Genomic DNA, 13,299 nt, shown 5'->3' with positions numbered 1-13,299 from the left:
CAAAGGCCCGATACCACCCCAATAATAATAATAATAATACACTTGTTAAGTAGATATAATTATTACGCGTGAAAACAGGACAAAGATATTTTCCCTGAAAAAATCTCATTTTTTTTATGTATAAGCATTAAGTTAGAATAGTTTAATATATAAAAAGCACACATTGAAAATAATATCTGGGAGACCATATAAAAACTCAAAAATGCGCCGATTTTTCGCCCCCGAAACACCCATATAGCCAATTTCATCGAAATCGTTAGAGCCGTTTCCGAGATCTCCAAAATATATCGGTCAATATATACATACAAGAATTGCTCGTTTAAAGCTATAAGATGTTATCTCAGAACTTTTTCACAAAAATAATTCAATTAAACCACATCTACCTTATTCATGCTGCAATTTATAAAAGCTGTACATCGGGCATTAAAGCAGATCCTGACACTAAAGCCTTTCATGCGTCTGAATGGTGAAATAACGAGGTACCTATTCCAGAACTGAACGAAGTGAACGTACAAACGAACTGGTGGAGCACACTCGTATTTTGTATAGGTCTGGGTCTGGGTCTGGTACTTGTAGTGCAACCACTGGGTTGCACTACAAGTTTGGATATTATCTGTCACGTTTATATTCGCATTTAGTTAGAAGGTATTTCACAATTCTCCTATTTAAGTTTTTTTGCTAGTTAAGTGGTTCCTTGGCCTTTTGGTATGCTGTCCTAGGTCTCCCCTAATATTTTGGGTGTGCATCTCAATTTTAAATAGTTATGAAGTAGACTTACCTTGTACAAAACGATCGCCACTATCTAATTTATTGTCACTAGAGACAACGCTTCCTGGTCTGGGTCTGAAGCTGGTCCTCACATTCTACAGTTTTTGAGATATGTTTAATTTCTACTCTATGAACATATAATACAAGGTCCATTTTGCCCCAGCTTCACGTGGTGCACGTGCCCTCGATGCACTGTAGCTTGGGCTCGCAAGTTCCTTTGAACTCGCCGCAGTCTTCTCCTAACGTTCTTGCACATACTTTGCAACATCTGTGAACAATATAAATAGTATTGTAATGTCACAGAAACAAAAAGTGTTAACCCAAGAACCTGATTCATTAGCCGGGTCCACACAGAGCGAGCATACGCTCGAGGCAATTTCCTCACGCACGAAACGGCCAGTGTAGACGTTCCTCGCGCGCGCCGCCTCGGCCGAGGCCCGAGGCAGCACGTTTACAGGCTACATTGTCCATTTTGTGCGCGAGGAAATACCTCGCGCGTATGCTTGCTCTGTGTGAACCCGGCTTTATATAAAGATTATCATAAAGAACTACTTCATACCATCTTTGAATACAAATTACCGAAGCTTTTCTAAATATAACTAGGCATTCTTCAGTACAAAATGTTTCAAACATTTCTATTAATTAAAAGGGTTTCATTTGAATACTGCTTTGCGAAGAACAAAAGCGATTATTCGATGAAACTTTTTTATTACCTCGTCTCGGTTCTTTGTTTATATTTATAAATGGCGAAAAATGGAGCGAGTTTCACAAGGGAAGTTCAGTAATAGCATTAGACTTCCTTACTTTGAAGTTTGTGGGCAAGGTTGCGTTAAGTGGATCAGCCAGTCGTCTTAACTAATAAATTAGCAACAATAAAGTTTCAGCGGAAAAATACGATAGAATATTTTGGCAATTATTATCGGGTTATCGCAGATTTAAATCGACTCTATTCGATAGATATTTATTTTCTTGGACTAAAATAAGAACGGGTGATACCAACTCTATCCAGAAAAGGCATAGTTCCTATGTTTAGGTGGAGTTGAGCATTTCGGGTCCCTTTAAATCCAAACGTCCACAGTTCAGCATTGCAGGCATGGGACGAACCACATCAAACGGATTTAGATTGGGCAGCACGTTCACTGTCGGCCCAATCCAATGCGAACAATGCTTATAAGATGTCACAAATGTGTCACAACGACACGATACCGACCTGTCAGTGTCAAAAATGACATTTCTTCAACCATAACGTCAACTAATACGAACGCGTACCGTCCATAAATACGCATCACATCTTTATGCGTGAAATGCGGAACTGAAGGCGCATACATAGGTACGTAACTCCAAACCAATGGGAATTGATTTATCTAAGTTTCGCGTCGTCAACTTTCGTTGAGTATACTCAGATTAAAATGTCAACAGGAGATAAATGATCCTACTTAATACTAAGCCCCGGGACAGGAAGGAAAAAAGTAAAATTAATTGAATTCGACTACATTGGAAATTCATTCAAGAAAATGAAGTATTTTTATGCATGACACTTTAAAAGACAAAACAATCCTCTTCACTACATAGTATAAAACAAAGTCGATTCCCGCTGTCTGTCTGTATGTATGTATGCTTAGATCTTTAAAACTACGCAACGGATTTTTATAGGGTTTTTTTAATTGACAGAGTGATTCAAGAGGAAGGTTTATGTATAATTTGTTAACACGTGCGAAGCCGGGGCGGGTCGCTAGTTTATTGATAAATATCATTAGTATCATCACAAGGGAGCCAAGTGACATATTTACGGCGAGCTCAACAGCCAGAGCTGAGGAAAAAGTTTACAAGTCCATGCAGGAGTGGTGGTGGATTCTGAGGTTCCTACCCACACCACCATCCCTCTTAACCCTTTAACCGCCAGAGTCTGATATATAAGACATTACATATCCAGCTCATTTCGCCACAGTCTGATAAATAAGACAAAGATCTGATTTGGTTTTTACAGCACATTTATAACTCCCGTAACTATGCCAACCTTATGGCTCCACTACACGATGGGCCAGCGCCGGACATTCCAAGGGACGCAGCCATGCGGTAGAATGAGATAGCAATATCACTTGCTCCCTCTAACGCATAAATGCGTCCCTTGGAGTGGCCGGCGCTGGGCCATCGTGTATAGGAGCCATTACTCTGCGTGGTACAATTACTGTCGCTGGCGACACGAGCACGCTCGATCAAAAATTGCTGGCGATTAAAAGGTTAAAATACCACCACTGGTTGTACTCACCTACAGGGATCCCACACTACGTAGCCCTGCCCCGGGCACCCACTGGGCTCTAAGCCCTCACACTCGCTCGGGTTGCAGACGCAGTCCCACGCTCGCACCACTCCCGCCACGGCCACCATCACCACGGCCACCATTGCCAGCCACCGCATGCTGCTCACATCACACTCACTCGCCACTGGGCTATTGTCCGCGCATTGCACATTTTACGCGTTATTGAAGCATTCTGAAACAAGGAAAAACCCTCGTGAGAAAATTCAAATGTTAAGTTGACCGAAACCTATTGCATGCATGGTATCACTATCAGTCAGTCTATCAGTGCAATAATTTAATAAATAGTTTATCGTTCATATTAAATATAAAGTGTCATTCAATAGAACTTGCTAACTATGTAAACAAACCGCCATACTAAAATTGACACTGAATGTCAAATTACTAGTAACTTTTGTTTACATAGTTAGCAAGTTCTATTGAATGACACTTTAATAGTACATTATTGTCGAGGTTCGGAAGTAGCTACTTGCTGGCTGAGGATTCGTTTTAAACGGACGACCTTGAGAGTCCGTTTAATTGAATCCGAAGCCAGCAAGTAGCCTTCCAGCCGAGTCGTATATAGTGCTTTTCTCAAAAATGGTGCAAGAAATAGAAATGTTTTACAGAAGCAACGTTCTAATTTTCACAGAAAAAACCAACCACCAAAAACCATTAAAAAAAATTGCTTTGCCACCTTTAAAAAAAATAGAAGTGTATTTTTCTGCTGAAAATACGCCAACTTATTTGAGACACCTAAATAGTCGCGGTACCAACATTATAATAATAAGTACTGATCATCTGTTTGGCTGTTTAATGGACCTATGCCTTCATTTGATATGGCCATTTCAACTTTTAAAAAGTTTGGAACTAGTTAAATGGAATTTGTATGCAACATTGCAATCCCGAAATCGAGACTGCAATGTTTTTAACTTCTTAATTTTTTGAATGACCATAAACTACGCACTTCGCGACCTATTTTTTAACCGGCAACGTCGACTTTGCCGTCCATTTTTGAGAAAAATATCATTCCTATTGATTCGATCTTCATTGCCTATTTAACTATCCCAACCAATGTCAGACCCCAATTTTAACCTCCATTCCACTTTCATTATCATTACTCATTTGTGGCTAAGATTGTTTAAATACAATTTATTTCACCATCTGAAAAACGGTTTAAATGGAAAATAAACAAAACATTATTTTCGGCCGAATTGGTAACAGGAGCTAAAATAATTAATGACAGCTGTCTTTTGTTTTGAATAAACTTCTACGTGAGCAAATGGCTCTAAATTAAATTCCTAGAAGACAACTTATGAATTAGGTGTACTTATACTTTAGTCCGTTGTTTGTTTATACATACTTTGTAACTTAGACTAGAACTTACTTAATTCTTATGTTGTATGCAGTTTATACTTAACCACTTATAACTGACAGTTGCGGACATGTAATTGATGATATGATTGCGTTATTATTGTATAAACCTTTTATGGTTTTTATACAATAACGCGGTAACCAGTCTCAGAAATGAAACTTCGAACGATATTTTTGAACGCCGACTCAAAGAAATGTTACTCAAAAAATCGCTGTATTCCGTTAAAGAATACACTGACATGAAACGCGATTAAAATGTAAATATTTTTCTATTATAATTTAATGTGACATTGTTATTTTTTATGTTTTATTGTTTTTTATCTCTTATTGTTTTTAGCTGTTAATTGGGAATTTTGATTTGACTTTGCAATATTATTATTTATTCTGACATTATATTAACTAGGGTGCCCTAGCATTATATACATTTTGACCGCTTTATACTCCGCAAGAGATAATTTTTTGACATAGTTTATATTTTGACATTGTATTTAGTATGTTTATTTATGCTCTGACATTCTCTGACATTTCATTTTACTGTATTTAACTTTTACTTTTAATTTTTATTATGATTATTTGATTGTTTTATATTTTTTACTTAATTCTTAATTATTTTAATGTATTATTGTTTACAATCTGACGATCTTTTTGTGAATTCATGTTATTTGGAAACATTGTGACATTGTTAAATACCATGTAATTTCCAATAACAAATAAATAAATCTATCTATCTATCTATCTTCGTTCCTTGCCTGAAAAGGAAAAAACTAAACTCTCTATAGGATTACTCGTGTGTCTGTCTGTGCGTCTTTCTGTTACAGTCAATTTGCGCCTAATCTATCATAATTATGTAAGTTCGTGATGCAAAAACAGACGTGTGGCGTAAATAAATACGTTTTTAACATGAGTACCCGTACCATGAGTCACTGACAGTGTCAAAACTGACATTAACGCGAACGTCTACGTAACTTACTTCCTATACATCTCGCTCACCCTAATATGCGAATACGAGCGAGATGCATAGAAAGTAAGTTACGTTTTCGATAGCGTTTATGTCAGTGCTAAACTGGTAGTAGCCACACTGGTCTTCTTGGGGTTTAACAAATTACGAAAATAATGCATTTTTGTAAATATCTGGAATATACAAATCACTAAGTTTCATTAAAAGAGCTTGACCTATACGTATTATAGATTTATTTTTTTTATATTTTCTACGTACATAGTTTTTTTTTGCATTCCACCTTTGTAATTCATTTAAAATAATATCTAATGTAAAAATTTTTATTTATAAATATTTCGGAAATAAAGTGGTGCCTATTGCATATCAAGCGATAAAAGAACAAGATTATAATATAAAATTTGTAGGTAATACCGGGCTTGGTTCCACAAAAGCCATTATTCGATGTTGAGGATTTTTCATGAATATTCAATGTTACTCTTGTTAATCTCAGAAAATTTAAATTGAAAATGCATATTTGCTTCATAACTCAGAATCTATCAACCGAGAGTTATATGTACTTAAACTTTAAAATATGCCATTCAATCAAGTTGAGATATATTGATACATAGGATAGAAACTATAATATAAAGTTGCAGACATCGTTCAAGATTTTCAAACGGTTCAAACAAATCACAGTCAATCAATCAATGTCTCAAGAGTAATAACAATTTCATCACAAAAACTCTGGAAAACAGCCTTCATTCCATTATTAGGGCTATTCATCAGTTCGATTTCCATTGCCATTGCCTGCCATCTGCATCGGTTCTCGGTTCATTTTGTATAGGCTTCGTCTATACATAGAACATCTTATTCATCTTTGAATAAGTACCCAGTTTTGAACAATACATAAAAATTTAGTGTTGTTTTTCAATGGCCACTTTCTGTCGGTTGTCAAGTAGGTGAAGAAAATAGCTTGGCATCAAATGTTAAACTTTCAATAACTATTATTTCAGTTACACTATAATACTACTTCTAATTATAGCCAGTATTTGATTGTAATCTTTCAATTTGTTATTTTACATGTATATATTTCGTGTTAAGATACTTATTTCATACCCATAATACTACATCAAAAGAACAATTTAACCTACAAACTGCAACACAATAGCGCTAAAAATGAATAATACTTCTGAAAGTACATAAAAAAAATAGTGAATTTATCCACGTTTTGTTCCTTTCAAACTAAAGTTAATACTATTTTGGCAGTTCGTTGCAGAGGCAATGAAGCAATGTTTTCTTTCATGTAAATATTCGTTAGTTGTACTGGGAACGTCGATTCGTGTTTAGATTGCTAAGCATTCTGTGAATAAATTCTGGCCGCGGGGCCGCATAAAAATGTTTTCAATACATTTATGTTGTTGGCACAAAAAACGAGGGAATCGTTTTTATATATTTGTTTGAATGGTTTCGCTGATGTTCTGAAAAGTTTGATAGTTATTTTATTGGAAAACTGTATGTGGATTTTTTTAAAGATTTATTTTAAACCAAACTACTACTACTACTAGCCAGTAATCGAACCTTATCGTTTGAAAATCACTATCAAATTATTTATTTAAAACGCAACTACAAAAAAACTACACAACTGCAGTATATACATTTATTTATGTGATGAGTGGATATTGTGTCAAGTCTCTCTCTCGTAAATTAATTCTTTTTTCGTTTTAAGGCAAAATATTATTTCTTAAATACGTCATTATACTAGACTGCTTAACTATTATATATAACGCATAACGTACAACGCAGGCCTGCCTGAATAAGTTTAATCTGCTTTTACATTTTATAACGAAAATACCTACATGGACGTTAGATTCTAAGGAACTGAACATATTAAAGTAGTCAGTTTATTAAGTGAACAAGAGCTTTAACAAGACGTAACACTTAAGTCGTGCAACACGTAAATACGCTACATTTATTAGACCGGCTCATCAAGCCGAGCAACCGCCACGTTTGCAGCTAAATTGCTGACCCAGAAATTTGACAAATTGATGTTAATTTCAACTCAATTTGACATTATTCGCTCGTGCATCTCGCTCGCAGGGGGAGTCCGGCAGACTTGCGCAGGTGGAAGACTTGAACCATTTCAAATATTTGGGAAAAACGGAAAGTAGCTTCCCTTGTGAGCTTCAGAATTGAACCGGAAGCCCGGTTCAGATTTAACAACTTGTTGTTTTGAACTGGTTTTGATACGCGCTCGACGATCGTCTTGGTGATTAGCGTGCATCTCACGCACGACTTTCACTTCATTTCGCATGCATCAATCAGCGTGAGCGATCTTCTAGGTCGTATCAAAATAAGATCAAAACCGTAACAAGTTCTTAAATCTCAATCGGGCTCCCGGTAACAGCAACTAGCAGCTTAAGTGTCAGCTAAGAAACTTGCTAACTATGTAAACAAAAGTTAGTAGTAAATTGACATTCAAAGACAATTTCAATATGGCGGTTTGTTTATATAGTTAGCAAGTTCCATATAATTACACTTTACCCCTGCCAGTGAGTCTCAGAATTTGGTATCATCTTGGGTCGTCCCATTCGTTTTTCGTCAAGTTCTTAAATTAGTCAAAATCTGCTTTCGTCACTCATTCTACATTGAAAGCCACCGACGATTGTGACGAATGTAGAATGAGTGACGAAAGCAGAATAGGACTAATTTAAGAACTTGACGAAAAACGAATGGGACGACCCAAGATGATACCCAGAATTTACCGTGCCGTATCTGCTGTATCGGCTTGTTTAACTTTGCATTAAGCACACGGAAGATAAAAAATAATGTGCAAAGTTAACGTTCACAGCGCCATTTGAGTTTGTTTAAACAGATTTTATCATTTAATATTCAGGGTTTTAAATATTTAGAAATTGTAAATTATGAAACGTTTTACATGGACGCATTTATAGTTAGAAGACAGGAATGATGATTTTGGATACGCCTTGCATGCCTTTGAACAATGATGACAACTTAGGATTTAAACTAGATCAATAAAATCTTGGTACATTACTTAGGAGTAAATATAAAATACCCGTTACCCTCATCTAACTGTAAGGTGTTTTCGTATTAAATGTATTAGTGAGTGAATATATTAGTACATATTAAATATATTATATTTCACTCAGAATATGAATGAATACGACTTTCGGAGTCCCAACATTGAATAAGAACCTAAAGTTTAGATTAGAAGCAAACTAAGCCAGCTGTATCTGAATATAAATTACGCTTGCAAATTTGTTAAATTATTATGTGCAATAGCGTCGAGATGGGCTTGAATAATACATACAAGTGCAAACTCGCACGGCAAGAAACTGTTCAAACTATAACAACAATTTTGCCATGCAGCGTAAAATATGGCCGCGGGAACAATTTTCACAAAGTCATCTGAAAGTTCCTGTGTCTTGACCTATTTTTGGATATAGCATATCAAGGTGCTATTAAAAACATAAAACACGCTTATAAAGTTCGTGGCTTGGGTAGCTGCAGGTATCTTAGCGTGCAATGTCTACAAAACAAAACTTTTCTTTTGCTTTTTATGTACCTACATAACATAAATTAGGTAATGTTGTTTTTGATTTGTTTTTGTAAAAGAAACATACATGCTATAAATTTATACCACACGTAACATTTGCATTAAGTATATAATTTTTTTTCTTCAATTTACTACTAATTTTGCGATTGAAACAGTTAAAGACTAAACTACAAAAAAGAAGGTTTAGTACGTTCAAAATAGAGCCTTATTAAGTAACATACAAAAAAACTCCCTAATAGGGATTGTTATGGATATTTTTTCCGTGAATTTGCTTGAAACCTTTTATGAACAAGTGTGATGATAAATATTCTTGTACCAATACATGCAAAAAAAAATCCTAATTGTTATTCCGCTGGCCTCCAGTGATGCCGTGCACATAATTTACCGTATTTGCAAATGTAATTCTCGCTGATTTCCAGCAACCTAGTTACGGTCGCCTCGAGAGATTCACCCTACTGATTGGCGGTTAGGTATGAAGTGCCAATGAATACTTGAGAGCAGCCATTTTATCGGCAGCACATGTCACACGCTCGTAGGAATGGGACTAGTGAATAAGTGAAGTTAATATTACATGAGGAGTCGGCTTCGCAGACCTTTATTCTTTTTGAGAGACGCATAAATGTTGGGCTGACATATTCATAAAATCTGGAAGTGTGTATTCAAGGGTATTAGGGTAATGACAATCACAAATGGCAAAAACCTGTTTTTCCTAGCACGAAAAGAACACCTAGTACAGTTATATATAACGTCGTAATGAATCGTCGTTATTTTTAGTGTGTTTTTGTTTTATAACTGCACAAGTAAAATTACAATTAAACAAAAATTACAAATAAATATAATCAATAGAATACCTTCGTTATACCGAACGATAGAATTACAAACTGCGATTAAAAATTTACACAACAACTGGAAGCTCGCGGCTTAGCGCAAAGTTTGCGCTTCAGGCTCTCGGCAATTAGCCCAGACCGTTTATAAATCGTCATAGTTTGCGCAAGTGCGTGCAAACGAGCAAATACAAAAACCGTATTCTGATTGTAATAACGTCAAAAATGTGTCAAAAGTGAGGTTTCTGGTTAAATAACACTCAAAAATATCACTAGCGTCAAACGCTGACACATCATATTCATAACAAATTCATATCTCATTCATATCATAGTCTGTGAGCGTTTAAAGGAAAAATTCACCTCTCCCGGCAAGACGCGAATGTCCTTTCGGAACACCGGTCTGACTACTCTTAACCAACTAAGCTACGGAAGCTTACCAGAAGACTGTGTTTTTTTTAAACAAAATGAATGGAAAGATTCACACGCTTCTGCTAAGCTTCCGTAGCTCAGTTGTTGTTTAAAATAGAATATACGAACGTTACCTACCGAAATAATAAGATTTTTTTATTTATTCTTCAGCCACTCATTCTAAGTCCAAAGAACGTAGGTACTTTTTTTTTCAGGATTAATATTTTTAGACTCACTTTAAATTTGGCTGCTTTGTCTTTTTTCTGATGTCATTCTATTTTTACATTATTGTCGGGACGACACCCCATATAGGTAACGTGAATACATTATTGATATTACATTTTCTAGATACTCCTCCAGAGATCCTATTTCGTATGTCTAAACTTACAAAGCTAATATAATTATCATGATTGAGGCTAGAACCAAACCAAATGCGAATTAAGGCACTCCACTAAACTACAAAATGTTTCCAACTTTTGACGCAGCTCCGATAACCCCTAAGGGGTAAAAGTTCACAGTTTCTAATTATTATATGGACCCAACTTTTACATACGGATTCGGCTGTGAGAACCATTCCACGATTATATTGTGGCATTTAAACTTGAATGAAAACAGACGTTTGATATCATAAAAGTCGCAAACAATTTCTCCACAAGTTGCTATAGTGCTCTATGAAATTCTAGAAATGAAATAAAATGGAACTAAAGGCGAAACAAAGTGGCAACACCAGTTGACTTCTCACAACAATCACATATTTGTGAGTTTTTTGTGTTAGCTAGTTATATTTCGAAGTACCTAACAGTTACTACTAACCAAAACCTAGTTAAGAACAGAAGAATACATTAAACGTGTTTAAAAGGCGGGGAGCCAAATAAATCATCGAAGACAACATTACGCTAAGAGTTCTTGTATTCAACTTATGTATTAGGTTAACTTCATATATTTTATGGTTCCACTTTACTAAACTTGTAATTATAATACAGTGAAAAACACATTGTTATTTAGTACAATATTCATCATGTATAATGCTAGCTATTAACTACTATGTATTTCTATATATAATCTTCTATTATTCCGTCGTCCTTAAAGACCTCGTAAAGACCTCGACTTTTCCGAGCTGAAAATGTCTTCAAGTATTTTCACGGTAATGAGACAAGGAATATTCCTGAATGTTCCAATCCGATTTACGTGTCCCATTTGTTCTGCCTCTTATTATATTGTACCTAGTGTCGTACTTTCGTCGTATATGCGTTATTTTCAAGGAATCATTTCACAAATTCGTGTAGAAAGTGAAAAATAAAACAACAATAACGAAAACTTTGTTAAACAGGGTCGCCAACCCGACGTGAGAGAGAAAGGTCCCCGGCACACCGAGCTAAACAAACAAAGCAAGCACAGCCGTACACCTACTTTTCTCGAAGCCCAGAGATTCAAGATGGCGGTCGTATGTACCAATTTTGACTACGGATTCATATTAAACTTTTGGATCATGAAAAATTCAAGATGGCGAACTTTGTCCAATTTTGACCCCCGTTTTGTATTAAATAAAAGTCTTGCACACACTCAAATCTCGATTTAGAACTCACTTGGACCAGTGAGTGACCTTCTAATGTTCGATATACAAACCCAGTTTCCCCGCACCCACTACCATTGACCAGACATGACCACCTATCCTATTTATGTACCTATGCTATGGTTGACCAGAAAAGCAAGACCCGTCATCAAATCGCTTTTGGGCTTTCTAGCTCTATAAGATCCTTTGATTGATCCTACTCATGTTAGAATTAAAAAAAAACTTATAGCTCATCTACCATTTTACCTAATTTCATTTATTTAAACTAGAGCAAATGTAAGTTAATATAAATCGCGCGCAAATAAATCTTAATTTTGGCAGCGATGGCCAATCGAAATATTTTTAGGTAATCAGTAATCTGAAAACATCAGACCTGCACTACTTGTGAGCAAAATCATTATCATTCATTCATCATCATTCAATCATGTAGTACTCTTCTCTTAAAGTACTCTAGCGGTTAAATACCTAAACGTTCCTTCCTCGACGTGTAACCCATAAGTTTTAATATTTAGTACGGTCTAGAGGCAATCATATATATCGACGCTCGTATTACTTAGACAATAAGATTCAAAGTTTTCTATTAGCTTGCAGGTTGTAACAATCGGCCAGGGTCTGCCCCTTTGAACTTTGCGACCCGACACCTAAAACTATTGAACTTGAAACTTAGTTGCGCCCACAAATTATTGCGCCATTCTGTACGTGTTGTGAAACTGGAATTTAGTTTAGTTGTGATGTGTTAGGTAGGTATGTTGTGATGCCAATAAATCTAAAACTATTTGTAGAAAGTGTATTTCGATACGCTCGAATACAGTACGGATACAAAAAAAATATAACCAAGAAGACATATTATACTTACCCATAATAGGTAAATGAAGACTTTGGTAGGTACATACTTTGTTACTTTTATCATTATCAGGTAAGACCACAATGCGTTTTCATTAATTGAGTGATTACAAGAATAATATTTATAGTGTGTATAATTATGACCACTAATGTCATTTGCGCCATATATAATCGCAACCACTAAAAAATATATAATATTACATATGTACTTATTAATTAAACCAATCATCGTATTAATCGTATTGCATTTATTTTCCGTATTGAATTGACAATTGAAGTTAAAATTCATTAATGCCTTCTAAAAAGAGACTTTAAAGTGGATAAAATAAAATATTATCCCTTATACTGGGTGAATACGTAGCGTAGGTCATACTGTCCAACTTTTACTATGGGGCCAACCTCGAAATCGCGCAAAAAAATTAACTGCTGTGTAACAGTAGACAGCAGTTTTTTTATTCGCGGTTTCGGCATATCCCCATACCTAATAAAAGTTGTTCATTATGCCCTACATATTTATCCCTCTGAGTAAAATCATTCTGTATGCGCTAATGCTTGAAGTCAGGTTACAAGAATAATTAGGTATTTTTTTCGCATATTCCACATAAGCAAAGGTTCAGATTTTCTCATATTCCCCTTGCCTTTAGGTTTAAACCTAATCTTTCTGGATCTTATACACCCTTTCAACATCTTTTATTGGAATTT

The 13,299-nt window shown here is 35.5% G+C and overlaps 1 protein-coding gene across 1 annotated transcript in view; it reads right to left on the bottom strand.

Moving 5' to 3' along the window:
* Window positions 1-784: 784 nt before the first annotated feature.
* Window positions 785-13,299, bottom strand: part of LOC134662062 (insulin-like growth factor-binding protein 7) — a 34,642-nt gene continuing 22,127 nt past the window's right edge. Inside the window, exons 2-3 of the mRNA XM_063518336.1 lie at window positions 3,038-3,260; window positions 785-1,036 (exon numbers count right to left, since the gene is read on the bottom strand). Of these exons, the coding sequence (XP_063374406.1) occupies window positions 934-1,036; window positions 3,038-3,186 (252 nt within the window). The 5' untranslated portion in view covers window positions 3,187-3,260 and the 3' untranslated portion in view covers window positions 785-933. The remainder of the gene's footprint in view (window positions 1,037-3,037; window positions 3,261-13,299) is intronic.

Source organism: Cydia amplana, chromosome 2 (genome assembly GCF_948474715.1).
Source record: "Cydia amplana chromosome 2, ilCydAmpl1.1, whole genome shotgun sequence".
NCBI classification, from domain to species: domain Eukaryota; kingdom Metazoa; phylum Arthropoda; class Insecta; order Lepidoptera; family Tortricidae; genus Cydia; species Cydia amplana.
Note: the sequence above shows the minus strand (reverse complement) of the source record. Positions and strands in the feature narration are given on the sequence as shown.